Below are 23,818 nucleotides of genomic sequence, written 5' to 3' on the forward strand. Positions count from 1 at the left end.
AGCGGTGCGTCACAGCAGCCTAAACCTTAGCCTCCTCCCGCGGGGTGCAGGGAGGTGGGCGGGGTCGGGTCCGCAGTGGTGGGACGCGCAGCCGCAGTGCAGCTCGTGAGCACCGCGGCCGCCGGTGGAGGGGAACGCTGCAAGTACGAGCGAAGGCGGACTACGCAGACAGACGCAGGAGTTCGCGTTCTTTCTGAGGCTGCTCGCCTTCAGACTCCGCAGGGAGGTCTTGACGTCATTTCCTTCCGTAGGTCACCACTGCTTCCGGGTCGCGGTCATCTTGAGTCCGTATCTGGCTGACTTCTTGGCGGTCGTGTCGTTGACCGCTCCCCACCCCCAACCCCGCTGCGGTCCCGCCCGCCTCCCGCCTTCCCCTCCCCCCTCCACCACACTCGAGTCCCCTCCGGGCCTTCTGTCCCTGGTCGATCGGGCTCGGCGCGCCACCGCCCGCCGCCGCCGTCGTCGGGAGGTGGGTGAAATGACGCAGAAAGCCCTGTTCCGCCCCCCACCTACCCACTCACCCATTTCTGTGCGGCTGGCCGCTCCCCTGCGCCTTCCGCCATTTTTCCCGCCTGCGAGGGTGGGCCGATCGCGCTTTGGGCCTCGGGCTCCTGGGTGCCGCTGACCAGGGCTGGTGAGGGAGCGTGTCTGGGGGTGTGTATGGGAGAAATTGGTGGTGACGGATGTGTGTAGGTGTTGGAGGTGGGAGACGCAGTGGGTGGGGGATGGGGCGCAGGAATCGACGGTGGTGGTTCTATTCTTTGGGAGCAAGAGATTAAAATGATTTTGTGAAAAGGGGTTTTGTCAAACCTGACAATCTCTTTCTAGGTAGGATGCTGTTGTGAGAAGAGGATTTCGGTTTTTTCTTTTGCGGTTGTTTTAGGAATTACGTAGTTTATTAAGGAATCTCCATCCATCCGTGCATTGATTTACTCTTTTTCCCTAGTCAGGAGGTTGGCATGAATTAATAGAAGGCCCTCAGTGACAATTTACTGAATAAGTGAATTATGGAAGGGTCCCAGTTGCTCTCCTCTTCGCAAGTGAAGTTTCCCGTTTTCATTTAAATTGTTTTTAAGATGAGAATAAAGAATCCTATGTGAACACTGTGTACAGTACGTAGCTGTGTAATCTGCTGATCTCTTAAATCCGGAGGCATGGGTTAAAAATAATAATAAAATGTATGTTCTTGAAATGCTATGCGTTTTGTGTATCTCGTTTATTTTTCTAGGTCTCCATTTGGGGAGGGAGGAAAGAGGATACAGAATGTGCTGTTAGCTTCCCACCACAGGGAGAACAAAATGACGTCCTTGTTATTTCAGTTTTTTTTTTTTTTAAAGTACTGCTTTGTATCAGAGATTGTATCTTTCCTGGTGATTATTTCATTTTTTAAAAAATGTAAGCCCAGAAATGATTTGGGATTTCCTTCTCTATTTTGGTGAATTATCTTAATCGTTGGGCATATGTTTCGGAGAGGATGCTAACACAGGATAATGTGAAATATACCAGTCTCAGAAGGAAAAATGTCTTTTTTAAACATCGATAGCCTTTTGTATCTTAATATAACCAGCTGATAAGTAATTGTATTCATCTATTCTTCAATTACAGGACCTAATGAATCATTCTAAAATAGTTACTAGGTTTGTGACTTTTTAAGGCAACTTTTCAAGTACTCTAGATGTAGTTGTGTTTTGTAAATATTTGTTGGCTGGTTGCAATATCGACTAGTAATTTTACTGTGTTATATCTTGATTTATTTTGGCCAGTTGCAGTGATTTCTAATTCTTTTCATAAATGTTTTTGATGCAGGAAAGATGAATGGGAGGGCTGATTTTCGAGAGCCAAATGCGGAAGTTCCAAGACCAATTCCCCGTAACTATCAGTTAAATTATTTCTAATTAAAAGCACTTTTTATGTAGAGAAATTTTCATTGCCTTGAATAACTGTAGCCACTGGGCTGGCTTCATGACTACGTGACCTTTGCGTTGCACATGGACTCATTAATGGTCTACTCTTGGCATCGTTAAATTCCTAATCATTTGAACAGAGAGTCCCAAATTTTAATCTTGCACTAGACCCAGCCCATTTTGAAGCCAATCTTGACTACATAGCTGGTAGAATACTGGCACTAACTTTATATTTGAAGTCAAAGTTTGTTAAAAGTTTACAATCCACTTATTCCATTACTTTATTATTTTTTTAATTATGTTAATGTTTAGACTAAGGTAGTTTTTTAGACTTAGTTTTTCTTCATGGGTGTTTTAACGTTTTACTGATTTTCCTTGGTAAAAAGACATAGGGGCTGATTACATTCCAACGGAGGAAGAAAGAAGAGTCTTTGCAGAGTGCAATGATGAAAGCTTCTGGTTCAGATGTAAGTTAAATTTTCTGATCAACAAAATTTGATCTTTAATACTTGAAATTATAATGACTTTGCATAGAAAGAATGGGCAGCTTTTTTACTTTGGTATGGTTATTGCTAAAAGAAGTTGGTTAAGGAAATAAAGTTGTACACATTTTATTTAAGCATTTAAAATTGAAATATAGTTCCTGTTTGATGTTAGTTTCAAGTGTACTCCATAGTCATTTGACCTTTGCATACATCATGAAATGATCAGAATTGTATGCATTTTAAAGTAATAATTTCTTTTTTCAAGATCATGAAGTATTTTTATTGACAATAGTAATAGCATTTATTGAGTATACATGGGTTATGATACTATCTGGTGTTCCACAGCTGGTAAGCAGTGGTGTCTGGACTTGAAGCCCTGTCCCTCTGAAACTAGTTCATGATTCTACCCCTTAAATTTTTAACCGCTGTAGGATAAAAATTGGTTAGTTTCTGTTTTATTGATGTGTTATTACACTACAGCTTTTGATTTCTGACTAGAGATTTTATACATGAAGATTTTAAGTACAGAGAATGGGGAAAGCAACACAAAACATAATTTTCCTTTGAGTATAACCATGTTGCTTCTTCAAGAGGTCACTGCAGTCCTTTCAGATAAGGTAATTCTAGCAAAAAATAAAAACAAGGTGAGATTTTAGAAAAGGAGGGGGGAACAAATAATTAAAAAGGATGTATATTTTCATCAGTCAGCCTGGTATTTGTGCATATAGTGTGTAAGGTACTATACTTGGAATATGTTTTATGAGATAGTCTTTGTCCTGAAGTAGTTTTATGATGTACTTGAGACAAAACTACCTGGAGACACCTTGAGAAAGATTAAATGCATAACTGCAATAGGATTAAAAGATAAATTAGTTGGAATTGATTTAGCTATAAAAGGCTTTATTAAACAAATGAGACTTAACAACCAGTAGAACTTCAGGTAAATGAAGAATGGTGGGGGAGCATTTAAATGAACAAAATAGTGAACAAAGGCAAATTCTCTAATAGCTGGATCTCGTCTGGAGCCTTGAGTCTGAAGGGATTGGAGCAGAGGTCTTTACTTAGGGGTGGAAAATAAATATAATACCAAGGAGTTAAAGGTTTGCTTTATTACCTATTATATCTTCTTGGGGGCTTCCCAGGAGGTGCTAGTGATAAAGAACCTGCTTGCCAATGCAGGAGACCTAGGAGACGCAGGTTCAATTTCTGGGTTGGGAAGATCCCCTGGAGGAGGACATGACGACCCACTCCAGTATTCTTGCCTGGAGAGTCCCATGAACAGAGGAGCCTGGTGGGCTACAGTCCATAGGATTGCAAAGAGTCAGACATGATTGAAGCAACTTAGCACATACCTGTGAGTTCTTGGGCCAAGGGGGTGATATGCTATTTATTTAAAGGAACATTAGTTAGCAGTGTGCAAAATGGGTTAGAAGGACAAGAAGGTGTACAACTAAGTTACATCTGCACAAACATGCAGGTGATGTAACAATCTACATGCTAGGGTTAGTTTAATGTGTGTGATACATTACAGCAGTTCTCAATCTCTGCAACTGCTGAGAAAGTGTATGAATTCATATTTGTTTCATGCATCTTTTATAGGTTTTGTGAATGACGTTTCATACATCTGTATTGGTTTTCAAATAAAACAGTATATGATTTATGTAAGAGCGCATAGACTCTGAAACCTGACTGACTGGATTCAAGTTACAGCTCCAACATACATTAGCTGTGAGATTTTGGAGAAGTTCCTGATCTCTGTATGCCCTAGTTTCCTTCTCTGTTAAGTGGGGATAATAATCTATCTTATGGGATTGTTAAGGAAATTAATTCAGTTTAACTTATTATGTGTTAAGCTGTTTTATTGAATGGCTGTCAGTGCTGTTGTGATGAATGGAAAGTTTCAATTGAAAACGATTATGAGTTTAGAGAAATATTTTGCTAGCGTAAGAGAAGAGTTAAAGGAATTTTAGGGGTTCTTGTGTTGAATATGATTGAGATCATGGTTGTGATACAAAATAGCATTTGGTCAGCAGTGTTACTGATTTGCCTAAAGAAACATTTAGTTGACTCTCTAGTGGGAGTCAAGTGCAGTGGGAAAAGACCACTGACCTGGGAGTTAGATGACTTGGGCTTTGATCTAAATTCTACCACAAACCATCTGGGTTGCTTTGAGCAAATGACTTATTCTTTACTCTGACTAGAATGAAGACTAGATAATCTCTGAAGTCTCTTTTAATTTTCCATTCTCTTTTTCTGTAACAGAATGAATGAGTTGGGAAGAGACGTTAGTTCTACTCAGTTACCCTTTTTAGTATGAAAAGAAGTTAGGAGATTTATGGAAAGATACAGTGAATGGCAGAACTAGTACTAGAATTTCGTTAACCAGACTGTTGCTCTTTACATTGTGCCATCTTGGCCTAAGAAGAAAACAAAATGGCGAAATTGTCTTTTGTAGAGATGGCCAACTAACTCATTGCCTTTTATCCTTAATGATGCTTTAGTGCTTCAAGTTACAATTCTTGAACCAAGCTGAAGGAGAAAAGTGATTGCAAATTGTACTGATGCTGTAATTTTAAAGGAGTATCCTTTGAAAAACCTTAAATAATATATGAAGGCATTTTAACCAACTAACATTAGATCATTTTTCCAGCAGAGGTAAAGTCCATTAGTAAGTAATAAAGCAAGGATTTAAGCCTTAGAGTTTCTGCAGATTGTGTCTGATGGCCAAGCTAATGCCCTATTCCAGCATTATGAATTTTAATCATGTATATTTTAGTAATTCAAATGCTTATTGACTTTGGTTCTTAAATTGCCCATGTGTATTCTAGACCATAGTTGAGCAAGCTATAGCCCAAGGGCCAAATCTGTTTTCGTATGGCTATAAGCTAAGGCTGACTTTCACATTTTTGAATAGTTGAAAAAAACCAAAAGAATTTTTCATTACACATGAAATTTACCTGGAATTCCTATTTTTGCATTCATAAAGGTTTATTAGAACATAGGTGTGTTCGTTTGTTTATATATTGTCTCAGTGCTTTTGCTTTAAAATTAGTAATTGGGGCAAAGACTGTGTGGCGGACAATACCTAAAGTATTTACCTTTACCATGTGACTACAGACCATTACCCAACCCCTACTCAGGAACTTCAGTCTCCAATGCAGCAGTCATGTGTAGCTATTTCAATGTAAAATAGTTTCCAGCAGAAGGGATACAAAGGAAAATCAGCAAAGGTTAAGGAGTCAGTGAAATTCAGAGACAGAGCTTCTAAGAGTCCTCTCCAAGTAGAGACACACACAGAATGTACTAAATTTTCTCCAGTTGCATGTTGTAGTAACACATCAGAGACTTAGCACCCACAGTTTTTATTGGGATCTGGTCACATAGACCCCCTCAGTCTAGCAGGTAACAAAATTCCAGACTCCCTGAAGGAAAGGAGGTGTTTGGTATGAACTGAACAGTATTTGTGTAAGTAGTTGGGGCATAGTGAGCCACTTATCATCCAGGTAAAGTTTACCTGTCATCCTCCCAGATACAAGGGAAGGACCAACCTTGAAAGCAGGCCTCTGTAAGGAAAGCAGTCTCGGGGCTGCCGTGTTAAATTTCTCCTGCACATTACCTAACTGGAAAAGAGATACAGACTTAACATTGAAATCCTTTTGGGCAGTTTGGGTAGAGAAGACTGGTTTCATGAACCATGAGCCCCTTTGAGATGATGAGAGTTTGGGATTTTTCACTCGACATGAATAGGCATATGTATGTCAGTCATACTTTCATTTAGTTTTACAGAATTCCCTGGTTTAAGAGAAAGCATTGGTATTTAAAATATACGCTTTCTACTTGTACCAATCACCATATGATTTTGGGCAAGTAATGTATCTTGTGTATTGGTTCACTCTGTAATACAGAACTTAAAAACTTGATATCTGGTATCAGAATTCATTGGAATCTGGAATCTGCCATTGAAAGTGGCTGTATGATCTTGAACAAATTACTTAATGTCTCTAAGCTTCAGTTTTCTTATCTTTAAAAGGGTAATAGTAATATCTAGCTTATAAAGATGTGGTAAAAATTAAATGAGATAATGTGCTGAAAGCACTTAACATGGTATGTGGAATTTTGCAGTTTGTAATATATGTCTTGCCTACCTCATCATTAATTTTTTTCCCCCTTCAACTTCAGAGGTAACTTTTGGTCACTATTACTGTGTTGTTTTAATTGATGATACTAGTGAATGGCTTTTTTAGAGCCTAAATTTTGGGTGGTTCTGAAATTATGTTGTCTAATAATCTGTCATATTTTCTTAAATTTAAAGTGCTTTTTATGTTTCCCTGAGCATATACAGCACAGCTTTTAAAAGTGGAGAAACCTCTTTTGAGGATCTTAATTGCGCTGGTTTTACTGATAGACATCTATTTATCCTAATGAACTCAGACAAAATCTTTTCCTTTTATTGATGTTGACAAATTCTTTTTCCCCCTACAGCTGTACCTTTGGCTGCAACAAGTATGTTGATTACTCAAGGATTGATTAGTAAAGGTAAATATTTTAAACTTTGAATTTGTTTAGCACTTTGGATATCATGTTTTTATGTTCTGTTTTTCTCATCTTTAGATAAGGGACATATGGTAATGTATCATATTAAAAATTATCATTAAAAATTTCTACATTAGAAGGGATATATTGCCATGAATCCAGATTCAAAATTCAAATTTGAGAATTTGATGTCCTCCTGCACTGTAGTGTATTAACACTATAAGAACAAGAAAGTAATTAAAAGCCAGTGGTGGTTTACAGGGAGGTAGAGAAATAAACCTGGTTTAGGTAGACAGTCCACATAACTCATCACCTAGGAGCTTGTTAGAAATGCATATTCACAGGCCCCATCCCAGGCCTCCTGAATCAAGAGTCTGAGTTAAGGCTCCTGCTGAATCTTGTGTACTGGTTAAAAGACTGAATTCTCTACCTAGCTTCCTAAACCAGCTTTGTCTTATACTGGGGTAGTGGAGGTTCTTCCTTGTCCAGATTCTGTTGGTTTAAATAGTGAAGTTGGCAATCTCTCAAAAACCAGAGCAAAAAGAAAATACATAGATATTCTGTTAGCTATTAGCAAAATAAATGAAAATTTTGAATTACACAGTAAAATATGCTACTTGGAAAGAATAGTTGTGTTTAAGTTAGGTATTAAATGTATCAGTCTGTACATCTTTAAATTTAGTGTATAAGCAGTAGAAATATTCATTACATTTATTTTGTGACCTGTCTTCTTGGAATTAGAAGGTGTTCCAGAAAAGGATAGTCAACAAGCTCCTTCTAAAATGTTACTATGATAGGCACATATAGCCTTTTCATATTAACAGTATGAAATACTTAGTAGTAGTGACACAACTAGTTGGGAAAAGTAGTTTTGAAGGGAAATGGGAGGAATTTTTGAGGTAAAATTTTGTTTTTATTTCAAGAATTTCCAAAGAACCTGCTAGACAGGAATTTTTAAAAAGCAAATGAGAAGGAAATGGCAACCCACTCCAGTATTCTTGCCTAGGAAACCCCACTGACAGAGGAGCCTGGCGGGCTACAGTCCATGGGGTATTGAAAGAGCAGGACTTAGCAAATAAACATGACTTAGCAACTAAACAACAATATCAGAAAGAACTCACAGAAGGAGACCAGAGTTCATATAGTGAGACCTTTGATTAATCTCAGTTCAGAGCCATGTTGAATCGCCCCCTGCCTGGTTCTGTGTGTGCTGACTGGTGCTAATCACCTCTTCCGATAATTGGCACGTTCTCACTTATGCAGTTATTCAGTTCCCTGCTGTATGTGCTTATACATACCCATATACACTTAAAAACTCATATAAAAAAAAAAAAAAAGCAAATGAATCAAGATGCATTTACTTGTCTTTCAGATTTGTTTTATAGACGAGGGTTGTTTCTATAAAGTGAAGCCGACATTTTAGTCTCATTAATTTTAAGGAAAAACTGAGCAATGGAGAAATTATAGTGTCTATTATTATACTACCCATTTTATTTGAGTTCTGTCATTTAACTAATGATTGGAGCTAGACATGGGGTGGGGTGGGTTATAGAAAAGAAAAATTAGTAACAGCTGGTGGTTCATGTAAGGAAAACAAAGTGAATACAAAGTCGTCAATACGACTTTGTGAATACAAAGTCAAAGCAAATAGAGAATATAATTAAATATTAAATAAGCTTCTAAGTTTTGTGGTAGAGACTCCCAAGAGCTATAGGTTTTCAAAGAAGAAAGATCTTTGTAGGGCTACTGTAATGAAGGTTTTGAAGATGGGTAGGATTTAGATTAAAGGAGATGTAGGAGAATCTCAGGAAGGAGGGACCTGGTTATCAGAATGATAAGATAACCACGACAGTTGAGGGGGACAGTCAGGAGACTGACATGGCTAGAGTGGCAAAGTCTTGCAGGGAAGAATGAAAATGTATAGCTAAGATGGAACCAAGAGAAATGGTAATTTTGAAAAGATTACAAAGAAAGCAAAATTTTGGAACTTTTGTGCTTTCATAGAATAGGAGACTTTGGACAGCTTGAAGGTAAGGCACAAGAGGTAAAGGTTGGGAGGATGAGATTGCACCTACTCACTTAGACCTTAAATGACACCAATGCTGGGTTTTTGCCTCTTTGGGAATGCCTTGTAGCTAATTATACGTATAACCAAACCACAGACAAATTCCCTTTTTGTAGTTGAACACACTTCTTCATAGGATGGTTCTTACATAGTTACCACTGAGAATCTTAGGATCTAGTACTGAAATGACAGATTATTTTTGCAGCCAAAATCATCTTGGACTTCTGGTTACTGTTTGGTGATTATTTGACTTGAAATTAATGGTGATTTATGCATCTGATTTCATTTGCAGAAGTCATACCATGAGCAACAACCATCTTCAACATCTTTCTCTATAATTTTTCATAGTGACTGGGCTTGAAGCTTTTCAGTGGGATTTAATAATCAATTTTTTAAAAAGGATGAGTTGTCAAAATTGACTTAACCTAATTTGTAGAAGAACATTTTCTATTGAGCATGTCACGTCATCTTTATACCTTTGTCAGAGTTTTGTTGTTGGGATTTTGATACTTTGAGTAAAAGATACAGAAAAGAATATTGAGTGATATGTCACCCATATAATTATCTCCCAGAATTCAGGGCTTTTATTGTTGAAATTGTATTGGGATCTTGTTTTTGGAGGGTGAGGTATTCTAATGAAAAATCAGTCTCAAAAAAAATATTGAGAGACTTTAGAAAAGGAATTCGAATCCAGCAAAACATTTTGCATTTAATCAAAATGCCTAACATTTTGTGTGTGATTTTATCCACATGTATGATTTTTATCCAGTTTGTCATACTCTACATAGTCTTAGCTGCTCCTGCTCTATTCATTCTTTTAAATCAAAACCTTTAAATATGCTTAGATCATTTCTAACTTCAGAACATAAAAAAGAAAAAATCTTTTTTATCCTTTTACAGCTGCTCCTAGTTATCTTGAATTTGAAGCCAGACTTCATGAATGAGCACTTTATTTTTTCTTTTGACCTACTGCAGTATATGTCATAGATTATGTATATAATCTGACATGTACTAAAACGTACCAGTACAACCTTTTTGTTGCTTGAATTTGATAGACAGATTTTCTTCATGACCATTACACAACTTTAACCAGTCCTTCTTAAAATGTTCTCGTCTCTTGGCTTCAGTTATAGCACATTCTTCTGGTTTTTCTCGTATTGCAGCTTCTCCATTTTTTCATGTTTTTTGAATGTCTGATAGGCAGTATATACTGTTTTGGGTATTTAGCATTGAAGACAAAAACCCACAACCTCTTGGTGCTTACATTCTTAGTGTGGGTTTTTTCCTTCACTGTGTTCTTAAGAGTTTTACTCTGTCTTTGAATTTTTAGTCCATGTACTATCCAGCAATGATGGGAAGTTTAGTGACCATTTATTGCTCTAAGTCCTCATAATTATCTCGAGACTAGGTAATTTGCTCCAGAACCATGTTCTGCACATCTCCACATGAATGGCCCTTCTACAGGCTTCTCAAATTGAACTCAAGTTCAGTCCCAAACTGAATTCACTTCTCCACAGATTAATTCCTCCATTCCCCCTGAGTCTGAATGGCATCACTCTCTAGCCAGCATTCAGACATTTTTCACTTCTGTTGTTTACCTGCTTTGTCCAACAAATGTCCATTCTGTAGTCCAGCTCTTTTTTTTTTTCAATCTACAGGCAAGTTATTTTGAATATAACAATATAAGGAGGCTGAAAATAAAAGAATAGGCAAAGGTATATCATGTAAACATTAATCAATAATACACAGAATTCACTATATAAATGTCAGATAAAATAGACATCAGAGCAAAAAAATTGGTGGATACAGAGAAGAACATTATATAATAATGAAAGCTTCTCAGTCGTGTCCAACTCTTTGCGACCACATGGACAGTAGCCTGACAGGCTCCTCCGTCCATGGGATTTTCCAGGCAAGAGTACTGGAGTGGGTTGCCATTTCCTTCTCGTGTAGTCCAGCTCTTAAGTATTTCTGTAAGCTCTCTACTTTCATCTGCACTCCCATTGTAATTCATGCACCATTTGTTGGTAAGAATATTGCATTAGTTTCAGTAATTGTATTTGTCTCCATTCTTGCTACTTCCCTTTAGAATATGGACTTGTTTTTTGGCAACTGACAGGGGGCATAGTGCATGCAGTAGACACTAAAATACCAGAATAATTAATTTTATTGTGCTTCACAGATACTTTTGTTTTTTTACAAATTCAAAATTTGTGACAAGCTGCATAGAGCAAGTCTTATCAATATCATTTTTCTGAAACTAGCTGTTCATGTCTGTGTCTCTGTGTCATATTTTGGTAATTCTTGCAGTAATTCAAACTTTTTCATTATATTTGTCATGGTGATCTGTAATCAGTGCTCTTTGGTGTTACTGTTAACAAAGATTATAGCTTGCTGAAGGCTCAGATGATGACTAGCATTTTTAAGCACAAAGTATTTTTTTAAATTAAGGTATGTACATTGTTTTTTAGACATAATACTATTGCACGTTTAATAGACTACAACATATTGTAAACATGAATTTTAATATCCAGTGAGAAATCAGTAAATTTATGTGATTTGCTTTATTACAGTGGTCTGGAACTGAACCTGCAGTTATCTCTAATCTGTGTCTGTATTTGAGTGGATGAATAGCAACCATTACACTATATTCTGTGTCTTCATTTGCTCTGTAGATTAAAAGCTCTGTGAGGTTAAAGAGAGTGTCTCTTTACTGTTACATTCCCACTTCCTAGAATGTAGTGCCTGTATGTTATAAGTGGTCTATAGCTATTTGGTGACAGAATAAAGAAACAGTGTTTTTGTGTAAATGTAGATATTGTTACAGTCCTCCCTTTTCTCATTAGTTCATTTGATAAAAAATTAAATGGCAAAATTACATATACATGATACAGTCTTTTGTGTACCTTCTTTCAACATTGTGAGATTCATCCAGTAGTATGCCAAAACTGGCTTGTACCAGCTCCAGAGGGCTAATTGTTAAAAATTTTAGGAACTTGGCAAACCAATTTTTAAAGCATTGGTAGCTTGAAATTGGTCATAGGGCAAGTATTTACACCACAGAAATCAACTAACGTTACAAATCAGAGCCTTTTAATTGGAAAGCTTGTTTACCAGCATGTCACTGGATTCATTCACATTGTTGCATGTAGTTGTAAGTTATATATATATTCATTGCATATAGTTTTTTGCTGTGTGAATATATCATGGCAGTCTGCCCATCCTTTTGTACATTGATGATTGTGTAGTTTCCAGTTTTGACATTACAAATGGTTCTGCCATGAACTTCATGTCTCTTTGTAGACGTTTTGCTTGGTCATAGATTATGTCCAGGTACAGTTTTAGTGGATACTTTCTAAACTTCCCAAACTGTTTAGACCAATTTACACTCCTACTACCAGTTTATTAATTTGTTGGTGTCATTATCACCAACACATGCTACTATTGTATCTTTTGAATTTTAGCTGTTGTTAGTGAACATGATAGTGATTGCATTGTAGTTTTAATTTGCATCTCCCTCATGGTTAATGAAGTTGATTTCGTGTGTGTTTATCAGATGTCATCTTATAAGAAAGGCTTTCTGTGGTCTCTTCAGGATATTTATCTGGTATAAGGACATGAAGAGTCTCTTGTGCTTTTTCTGTAAGCTTTATTGTATTTATATTGTCATACTTCTTAGTTCACTGACCAGGGATTGAACTCAGGCCCTTGGCAGTGAAAGCCCAGAGCCTTAACCACTGGGATACTAGGGAATTCCCTGTGTTTTGTCTTTCATACTTTTATTTTCAAGTCATCTCAAATTACTTTTGAACATTATATGAGGTAGGATCAAGGTACATGTTTCCCCCGTACGGATTTGTGGTTGGCCCAGCACTAGATTTTGAAGACTAGTCTTTGTTCACTGCAACGCAGTGTTGTTGCCTCTGTTATAAATCAAGTGACTATATGTGTGGGTCTGTTTCTGGATTTTTCTGAATTTGATCAGTTTATGTGTTCTTGTACTTACAACACATTATCTTAATTAGTATAGCTTTATCATAGATCTTGATATCTAGTGATAGCTAGTTCTCTGTTGTGGTGTTCTTTAATACTGCCTCGGTTTTTCTTGACCCTTTGTGTTCCCACATGAATATTAGAATAAACTTTTCAGTTTGGGGAAAAAACTTTCTTTGCTTTTAATTGGGATTGCGTTGAATTTATAGATGTTTATGAGGAACTACCATCTTTATAGTATTTAATCTTTGAATTCATGAACATGGTGTGTTTCTCCATTTACTTAGCTTTCATTTCCCTCAGAAAATTTTGTAGTTTTCAGAATCTTTCTTATTTTTTATTAGATTTGTTTTTGGGTCTTTGATGGTTTTTGGTGCTGTAGTAATATCCTTTTTAAATTTTTTTGTTTGTTTGTTTGCTCCTGATACATAGAGATGTGTGTTTTTTGTTTTTGTGTATTTTTGTATAGTGAGCTTGTATCAAGTGATCTTGCCGAATTCATCCATTCTAATAGGTTAGAATCTTTTGATTTCTTCATATTTCTCTTGATGTTGAATTCTTTTTTGAATAGCTTCAGGCTGTTTTGGTATTCTGGAAAGAGCTGATGCTTTCAGGTAATATATAGAGGTAGTCTGTACTAATTTCTGAAAGAGACACGTGCACCCCAATGTTCATCGCAGCACTGTTTATAATAGGCAGGACATGGAAGCAACCTAGATGCCCATCAGCAGACAAATGGATGAGGAAGCTGTGGTACATATACACCATGGAATATTACTCAGCCATTAAAAAGAATTCATTTGAATCAGTGCTAATGAGATAATTTTTCCTTATGTCTTTGTGGGTTGCTCAAAGCCACTAAGAAATAGATATATCTTGTTTTATACTGCACTGCTAAACTTAAAACTACTTTTGTCTCACATGAAAGAAGACCAGCAGAAGTATATGACAAGCAGAATTATTTTCTTTGTATTTTTGACCATAATTTCTGTACCATTCTTATACTCTTAGCATAAACTCCTCTCCTTGCAATAAAAAAATTTAAAAAATCTTAATTATGTAAATGTAACAGTGTTGCTCAGAAACATTTACTGTTTTATCTTTAGGAATCCTTTCAAGTCATCCCAAATATGGTTCCATTCCTAAACTTATATGTAAGTATGAACAATACTCATTCTCTTAGCTTTTTCGCCTAAGTAAAATAAATAGCTTTTACAAATGTTCTGTCTTACTAATAACAGTTATTTGGTTATTTGTTTTGATAAATCATTGTGTTTAAGTTTTAAATGAACTACTTGGGCATTTTATTGTTAGCATTCAAAACCATGGGTTAGTTGAAAGAGGCATTTTTCTCTGTTTTATAATGTCTAAAACCATCAGTTTTAAATTTTGTAAAGATATAATGTTTAGTCTATGAGGAAAGAAAGTTTAGCTAGTCTGATTAATCAGAGAGTATTTGAAAATTAAGTGTAATTTTTTAAAAACCCTGATTTGCAAGTAGTAAATAAACATAACAGCATTTATAAGTATAGCTTCTTTACATTTTATGATATGATTAGTAAAAAAATAGTAAATTGCCCTAAAAGAGTGTCTGAAGCTTTATATGAATCTGACAGGGTGTTCTGTCTTCTGTATCAGAAAGATACAACAGTAGCCATGCTTAAGTAGCATTTCATAATTTATTATTTTAAGGGATTTGTTTCACATCGTTTTTAACTTACTTGATTTATATCCACTGAATCTTTCTGTGAACTCTTGAGTGCAACTCAGTGTTATACTTTTACCAGTATTTCAGGAAATCCCAGTTTTTCCACACCAGAGACATATTTAGAACTACATTTTTTTGAAGTGTTCTTTTAGAAAAGATTTTTGTCTATAAAGAGGCACATTGAGTTACACTTTTTGTTTATTTTTACAAATAAGTTGCTTGCATCATGGGATACTTTGCTGGAAAGCTTTCTTATGTGAAAACTTGCCAGGAGAAGTTCAAGAACCTTGAGAATTCCCCTCTCGGAGAAGCTTTACGATCAGGACAGGCACGACGATCTTCACCAACTGGGTAGGCCATTCAGATCTTTATAAAGGCTTTCATTTTAGCCAAAAAAACCTGTCACTAGATACTGACGTAGTTGAGTGCATGAAACATTGCCTCACTGAAGGACCACTGGAAACTTGCCATTTTGTGGCAAGCTAAAGCTAATTTTATTTTTAAAAGTAAAACAAGATTTGTTTACTTTGGTTTAAAATAAAGAGTTGCATCCTATTGGGAGTTCATGTCTGAGAATGAGAGATTTTAATTTGGCAAACTAGTTTGGTTACTATACTCTTATTTTCTTAATTGCCAAATATTATCAGTCTCATCTCTTGACAGATGTCAACTTTTTAATCCTTCTGTTGTTTAAAATTGTAGGAAAATTGTGTAAGTGTAGATAAGTGAATCTGTCTGTCTTGAGAGGTAGATAAATAATAAAGTAATTAAGTAGATTCGGTAGATAAATTGTCCTGTCACAAATGGTAAGTGACAGAAACCCCGTGAGAGCTACTGTTATTTATATTAGCTTCAGCAAAATGGTGTTTATATGGACTACTCCCTGTGGAAGTAACTTCCCAGTTAATGTGAGAAATGGACATATTTTCTGATCTGAAGTACTTTATTCTTTCCAAGAACTTTAAACACATTAAAAGGATCTCTGAAGCCTAATAATAGAAAATCAGATATATATTTTCTCTTCTCTATATTAAGAGTGACAATTTTTTAGTTGTATAAGTGGATCAGAACATATTTTTGTTTTTGTGGCAGAAACAGACTTTATTTTACTGTTTTAAATAACTATACTAAAATTATATGATTCCTTTAGAAAATGACTTAAGTTTTTGTATCTTAACACACTTCTTTAAATAAGGCATAGACAGTAACCCATGTTTCTTTATACAATATGATTTTATTTTATAGGCACTATTCTCAGAGGTCAAAATATGACTCAAATGTGAGTGGTCATTCATCTTTTGCAACATCTCCAGCAGCAGACAACTTAGAAAAAGAGATGCTTCCTCATTATGAGCCAATTCCATTCAGTGCTTCTTTGAATGAATCTACTCCAACTGGTATTACTGATCATATTGCCCAAGGTAGAAACTTCTCTTGAAATGAATTTCAGCTTTTATGGTCCAACGTATGTATAAACTTTATTTGATGACCTTTTTTGCTGGATATCACCTCTGTATTCCACCATCAGCCTAAACTCAGCATGTTTGTTTGCTCATCTGTTCATTTGAATTCATTCTTCATTCATTCAACACTTTTTGAGGTCCAGTAGGTATCAGGTACTCTGCTAGGTATGGAAGTAAAGATGAGTAAGAGCTGGCTGTTTGCCCTGAAAAACTCTCTCAATCTGCTGAAATATATAGAAAAATAAGAATAAATTATTAATTTGCTCCATTAATTGAAAATACCATGTTTAGTGAAATAGCAAAGACGAAATGATAAATGGTGCTTGAGAGAGTCTTTAAAAGGTTTCATTTATTACTGTGGTCTTAAAGGCTCTCTTAGCTTCTTTGTAATGTGAAAAAAATTACCTGCTTTACAGAACTGTTGTCAGGTGAGAAAATCCATGTGAAAGTGCTTTGTGAAGTTTGTGTGAATATTAGCTTTGAAGATCATGTGATGTGAGTGAAACACCATCAGCTTTGGATTAAGGCCTGCATGTGAATTGTGATTGACATTTGCTAACTATGTGTCTTTAGACAAGTAATTTGTAGTGCCTTCAGTTTCTTGATCTCTTGAATTGAGATGATAATACCTGTCTTAAAGAAATTTGGGAATGAAATGAACTAATGAGAGGTAATGCCTGAAAAGTATTAATAATAGACTGTCACAAATGTTAGCTAGTTTGCTTCCTTTTTCTTCAGTCTAATTTGCCATGAAAGATGAATTGGAAACAAAGTGTAAGTTTGTAATTTCTTACCTAAAATCCAAAACTTTTTTAAAAGAACAAGATTTTTAAATAATTAGTGATAAAAATCTGACCTGAACTCAAACTTATTTTAGCTGGATAGAGCTATATTGATCATCTTTATTTATCTTAATATTTTTTCTAGATTTTGTTTTAGGAATGTTGTGTTTGCTTATTCATCACTACTTCAATGGACATTAAGTAATAAGGGATATATACGGTAATGTTTTTTCTAAAATCTAAAACTCTGATTTTTGAAGCATTTTTGACTCGCAAGGGTTTGGAGAAGGGATTGTGGACCTCATAGAGTATTTGAAAACACGTGCTTTGAAATAAATAGAATAAGCCAGTACCTGTGGAGAGCAAACAAGGTTAAAGGGACATTTGGGCCTTCATTTCTTTTCAGACAGAAAGAGATTTTATTCTCTATGTATGAATAGGTTAAAAGGAGGGAAAGTATAGAGTGGAAAGAGAGGTGTTGATTATAGATCAAGTAAGATTCCAGATGGTGCCGAAAGGGTTCTAGGTTGGTCAGGATATAAAATAGCCATTTGCTGTATGTGGCTGTTTAGAGCAAGAGTCAGTGGTGGGGGTGGGGAGGGTGAGTATTAACTTTGCAAAAGAGACAGGAGAAAGTGAAGTTAAAGAGTTAAGATAACTGAAGAGATTCTTAAGTCTTATTTTTTTGACTGCACTGTGCGACATGTGGAATTTTAGTTCCCTGACCAGGGATCAAACCCACGTGCTGTACTGAATCATCAGGAAGGCTCGAAAGTCTTTTTAATTGTTACCATTTCTCCCCCCTTAGTGGCTGGACATGCGACACCTGATTAGTGAGAAAGGAAAAGAGGTCAGCAGCATAGGAGAGAATGGTTCAAGTCATTAGTTTATCTCCAGAGTCAGCTGTCTCACAGTGTCTCCCATTTCTCCAGTCTCCCAAATTCGAATCTCTTCCCCTTCTGTTCTAGCCATGCACCAAGTCTTCCCTTGCTACGTCTTGCATCCTTCCTTGCATTTGCATTAGAAAATTTCATTCCATGTTACATAATTTCTTTGCCAGTGAAAACAGACAAAATGCCCTTTGGTATCTGCCCACAGACTACAGCAGGGACCAAACTTTGATGTGTTTTAAGTGTCGTCCCCCCCCCCCCCCCCCCCCCGCCCCCATAGCGATCCATCCATCCTTGCTCTGCTGTCTCACCCCCGCCCCCAAGTCACGGTTGCCACTTTAGTTCCCCACGTGAGCCCACAGTGGCCGCCTTTGCTTTCCTGCAGTCCTCCCTTACCAAGACATCCTCCCCTTTTGTTTAAGTCCTTTTTGTCCTCTGCTTTCTCTTACCAGGAATTGAAAGTTATTAATCTCTCAGAGTGGGAAGCATTCTTTCATAGTTGTTAAGAGACTTATTGTAGTTTATTACAGTTAGATTTAAATCAGTGCTTTTTTACATTTTCCTGTTCCTTCCAGCTCTTTACTGTAAGTCTTGCTCCCTACACAATGCAAAATATTTTCATTTGGCTTTTACAAGTGAAAAAAATTACCCCTAATTTTCTGTCTGATTCATGTTTTCATTATTCATTGCAGAATTTCAGAACAATGAAATGTTCTTCTTTTGATAAGAAAATGTATTAGACCTGGAAGGAACTTTAGTGAAGATCATCTAGTTCAAACTTCCATATTTCACAATTGAGAAAACCAAGACTCAAAGAAGCCTAGTGATTTGCCCAAGGACATTCATTAAATGTTGTCAGAGTGGGAATGAGAATCTAGGGTTCCTAACTACTAATCTAGTATAAGCTGTCTCCTTCAGAATTAAAAAAATATCATTTATGGTGAAATCAAATGAATTCAATAACTTATTACTAATGAAATGCAAGGTGCTTTTAAATGCACTATACTATTTTTCTTTAAGCAAGAAAAATTTGGTTTTTGTCCATGGTATATAATATTAGAACTAATTAGAAATTTAAATCCTCTGCTTTGTATCAGTGCAAGTATACTTTATGGTAAAAGATTGTAGTTGAATATAGTCAATGAAATGTTATGTTGCTTTGAAAAATGTGAGTATTCACTGGGACCTTACTATTGACTTTCAAAATAGTACCATTTATAAAAACTGCTTTAAAACAACTGTTTTAATTCATATGGTTATATTATTAAAATGATATACCTAATTTCTGTGTCTCATTAAAAACCTCTGAAAAATATTATTTTGGGAGTGGTTTATTAGATTTTTATAAGTTAAGTAGTTCACTGAATGTTATGTTAACATTAATTAATTTTTAAAAAATATTATCTGGCTTTGCTTGCTGACTGTATATTTTATAAACTATATTCAATATTTAGTCCTGTTACCTAACCATTTCCTTATTTTTATATCAGTATTTGACTCTTTGATAAAATGTTTTCATACTTTGACTTTCTTTGGGAGAGAGAGAGAGAGAATAAATGCTGGTTCCCCAGGTAAAAGTTGCTACTTTTTTCTGCCTCAGTATTGTATCCATTAGACCTGAATCAAAATGATGCTTCCTGTGATTAAAGACTTATGTTTTATACCTTTCAATAGCAATTTTCAAATATTATTGAAATACAAGAAAAGATAAGTTTTTTTAATTGCTGGAGTTGTTTGTATATATATAGACTGGATACAGTAACATTTAACTATGGAAATACTACTAAATCTACACCATGTCTAGTTTTGTTCAGTTGTTGCTAGTAGAATATATTTCTCTTTAATTATATAAACTGTATGAATAACCTCCCAGTGAGCAACACGGGCAGTTTAATTAGTGAATTGTGCTGGTATATATTGTATCCATTCTTCTGGCCATGGGTAGTTTAAAAATATATATTTTTAATTTTAGAAATAAAAGTTTGAAAGTGTAAGAGAAAGTAGATTTTAATTTTATAATTACCTTGGGGAAAATACAGAACCTTTGGAATGCTGGTAATAATTTGATCCTTCACTTTACTTTTTTGGTAGGTAAGGAGCATTTGTAAACTTTAGTTGCTTTGGATTTTATTAAAATCCTTTTATCACCATTTATTAACTGTTTGTTGTTTTAGGACCTGATCCCAACATTGAAGAAAGTCCTAAAAGAAAAAATATTACATATGAGGAATTAAGGAATAAGAACAGAGAGTCATATGAAGTTACTTTAACACATAAGACTGACCCCTCAGTCAGGCCTATGCAGGAAAGAATGCCAAAAAAAGAAGGTATGATAGTCTAGTCTGAATCACTTTACTCTTTAGGATTGGAAACTGCAGCACTAGTTTAATTATACTAACGTGTGATTTAATGCCTCAAGCAATTAACCAAAATAACATTTTTTTAAGACGGTAACTACTTAATAGTTATCAGTTCTTCCTTTTTTAAAGTGTTCCAAAAGCCATTTTATGTTAGAAAATAATGAAGTCCAAATAGTGTAACTTAAAACAGTAAGACTAAATTTTTAATGTAGAAATTATGCAGACATTTGATTGTTTTCCCTTATGAGAAGCCACTTTGGGAATTGATACCATTCTTTAAAATGATGTATCTATTGCATAAAACCAGATTAGATTGATAATGCCACTTTTGGCAGAATCACAGAATCCTGATTGAGTAATAAAATGATGGTTTTGTATGTCTGTGATGTTGAAAGAGTTACATGCTTGCAAGCTAGCTTTTAGAGCGTTTCCAAAGAGGGAGTTTGACTTTCACCCCTGCTTTGTGCGTAGTTGCTCAGTTGTGTTTCCAAAGAGGGAGTTTGACTTTCACCCCTGCTTTGTGCGTAGTTGCTCAGTTGTGTTTGACTCTTTGCAACCCCATGGACTGTAGCTCCCAGGAAGAACACTGGAGTGCGTTGCCATTTCCTCCTCCAGTGGATCTTCCTGACCCAGGAACTGAACCCATATCTCTTAAATTAGCAGGTGAATTCTTTACCATTGAGCTGCCAGGGAAGCCCCGTAACAGTACTTCACTCTATAATTAATTTTTTTTTTTTTTAATATCTGAAATTCGTTTATTGGGATGGATTCCCATTCATCTTTTTTTTCCCCCCATTTATTTTTATTAGTTGGAGGCTAATTACTTTACAATATTGTAGTGGTTTTTGCCATACATTGACATGAATCAGCCCGCATTCATCTTGATACAGGGAGATTTAGTGCTGCTTCCGTCTGTCAGATGGAGCATCCTTCTGTAAGAGCATCCTTCTGTAAGCCTTGCTTTTCCCCCTGTAGGCTGGCAGAGGACAGTAGGGCAGCCAACACACAAAACTACTGTTTGTGTGTGGCTAAAGACGGTGGTGATTTTATAGCATCCTGGGCATTTTACATCCATGAAATAGGAATTGGGGCTCTCACCAGGCGCTTTTTCTTGTGCTTCCTCTTCTCTTCTGGAGAGGGATGAGGAAGATCCTCTGCTAGAGGCATGTTATTGTGAGGAGGTCGTCACCGCCTGAAAGTACATACAGATTTTTTAAATCATGATTTAAGACTTTTTGGAGCAGCTGCGCATAACCCAGAGTAGATTTTCTGACTCCACAAAGATTTGCCAGTAACAAGAGAGCATTTTGAATAGGGCTTTGTAGCTGTTTCAGTATAAAATTTTGTAATATCTTTCTTGAGGAATTTTAGAGGATGTATCGTCATTTCAAGGTTTTCTATTTACTACTTTAAAAATTGAAGGAACAAAAAAGTCCTTTGTACTCTCATGAGAATACTCCATAGAGAATGCAAAAATACTTAAAAAATCATTAGTATTTTTTATTATGATTATCCTTTAGAGCTAGTTTTATTTCTAATTGGTAATAATTGTTTCATTTAGAATTCTATTTTATAAGTGATCCACCTCTGTCATATTATTGATGTTCTTTACAGCTTTAAAATAGATTTGTAATCAGCAATACTTGTTAATGTTTGTCATAAAAATTTTTAACATAATCCTTATGTATTTAGTAGTTATTACTCTGTGATATGTGAAGATTCACTGGTACGCTGATCTTCTAATTAATTTGAGAATTTAGACTGTAAGCTCCATGAGGGCAGGCGGTAGTATTATTCTCATTTTTGTAATCTGCTCTACTGTATGTCTGCATAGCATAGTGCCATCATTTGATATGTCAGAAATGTTGTGTTTTGGTTGGGCCTTCTAGTACTAAAAACTAAGAAAAGATACCAGGGTAGATGAGTGATATTTGCTGGATTTGGACATTTGTGCTTTTGACTGTGAATAGTTTTGAAGTTCTGTTTCATGATACAGTGATGTGAACTGTTTTTCTTTGTAAAAAGAAAGCTTTTTTTTTTTTTTTGCGCTGTATGTAATTTAAAGAAAAAAGTTACTAAACAGTTTGTGATTTCTGTTGTAGAACCTAGACAGAAATTTAACAGTACAGTGTGGATTCACTAGGTCAGAAAGTGTCATTTAAAAATTCTCAGCTTTTGTTTATGTGGATTATATTCGTTGTTACTTTAGCTAGTTAGAAATTATGGCAGAAGTTTTAAACATCTAAGCATATTTTCAGTTAACTATCAGCAGTGATGTTCCCACACATCATGTAGCTCTGTGAAAACTGCCTTCTACACATAAGGAAAGAAGAGCAAGGGGGAAAAGCAAAACAGTGTCCTAGTATAATAATGAAGTAATTTTGACTTTGAAGACTTCACTGAAAAAGTCTTGGGGAAGGGAATCCCCTTATATAACTGCTTCTTTACATTGTTAATGAATACTTGGGTCTTCTGAAGAGTTATAATTCACAGATGATGGCTGTGTAGAAGAGGCTAAAAAGTAAGAGTAGAGAAGATAAAGAACATGTTTCAAAATGTAATTTCGCATAAAATGCAAAAATATTGGAAAGCATTTCCTCCTTGTATTAATCTCCTGAGAGAGATTAAATTAATCAAATCTGAGATTTCTGTGAAAAACAGCATTCAAATGTTCATTATTGTTTTATTTTTCTTTTACTGGTAACTATTGTACATCCTGCAATGTATATACTATGCTTACTTTAGATGGTAAAGTTGTAAAGGTACCCAGGCTTTGGACCTAAATAGACCTGTGTTCACATTTCAGTTCTACCTATTTTATTAGGTTTGTACCTTGGGCAAGTTACTAATCTGTTTTCCTTAGAATGGGGATTATATATACTTTATCAGGTTGTTTTAGACATCAGATACATATGTAAAGGTCTTGATGCCATATTTATGTCCAACCTCCAGTTCACAAAAGTCTAGCCAGCCCCTTTTTATAATTATAATTTGACTCTCTTGTGCATTTATTCAAATGAGAAACATAATTTAAGTCATAATAATAGCAAACATAAAATAGTTCCTTTCACTTATTACTATTTGGAATCATCAATTATTTGTGCTTTTTTCCTAGTCAAAGTAAACAAATATGGAGATACTTGGGATGAGTGAAAAATTGCATCATTGGACCTACTGAAGGAGTTTAAGTATCCAGCTTCATCTAGGTGGTCATGAACATCTGCATGCTTTGAGCTCAGCAGCAGTCTTCATAAACACATTTAAAACTAGAACCTGGGTTTTTGTGGTTTGGCTTATTAAGATGATGTTTTAAAAACTCAGACTTTAATATTGTGTGAATGTAGTCATTTGGGGAACTCTTTGAATGATGGTATTATACCATGATTATACATAGTTTGTGAAATTGTTTTAAGTTACAGGGCAAGGAAACTCTGTTATAAAACTTTCAAGAGAATGTAATGCTCTACAATCACTGCATCTGGAAATAAATGATATCTGCATGTTGAATTGGGGTGGGGGGGAGCAAGCATAATTTTGAGTGTTAAACTTTACATCAAAATTATTTAAACGCCTTTCTCCAGTGTTTGCTGTATTCTCTTAGTGTTTATGGTAAATAAAATATAAAGGAACGTGTA

General features: G+C 35.5%; 2 protein-coding genes and 1 pseudogene across 7 annotated transcripts in view; 1 reads left to right on the top strand and 2 right to left on the bottom strand.

The window, feature by feature from the left end:
- FRYL (FRY like transcription coactivator) overlaps positions 1–609 on the bottom strand; it is a 297,672-nt gene extending 297,063 nt beyond the window's left edge. The window contains exon 1 of the mRNA XM_070458031.1: positions 522–609. The gene's annotated coding sequence lies outside the window, so the exon portion shown is untranslated. The remainder of the gene's footprint in view (positions 1–521) is intronic.
- Positions 130–23,818, top strand: OCIAD1 (OCIA domain containing 1). Of its 6 annotated transcripts, none has more exons than XM_020890135.2 (9): positions 130–247; positions 1,807–1,869; positions 2,291–2,371; positions 6,872–6,925; positions 14,087–14,134; positions 14,904–15,039; positions 15,934–16,109; positions 19,998–20,150; positions 23,299–23,818. In XM_020890135.2, exons 2-9 carry the CDS (start codon positions 1,812–1,814, stop codon positions 23,334–23,336), a joined length of 744 nt encoding a protein of 247 aa, XP_020745794.1. In that variant the 5' UTR covers positions 130–247; positions 1,807–1,811; the 3' UTR covers positions 23,337–23,818. The 6 variants fall into 6 exon arrangements, with proteins under 6 accessions (XP_020745794.1, XP_020745790.1, XP_020745789.1 ...); XM_020890131.2 differs by lacking the exon at positions 130–247 and adding an exon at positions 304–469; XM_020890130.2 differs by lacking the exon at positions 130–247 and adding an exon at positions 553–634.
- On the bottom strand, positions 20,889–23,305 carry LOC110135203 (small ribosomal subunit protein eS27-like; annotated as a pseudogene).

Source organism: Odocoileus virginianus, chromosome 29 (assembly GCF_023699985.2).
Source record: "Odocoileus virginianus isolate 20LAN1187 ecotype Illinois chromosome 29, Ovbor_1.2, whole genome shotgun sequence".
Taxonomy (NCBI): Eukaryota; Metazoa; Chordata; class Mammalia; order Artiodactyla; family Cervidae; genus Odocoileus; species Odocoileus virginianus.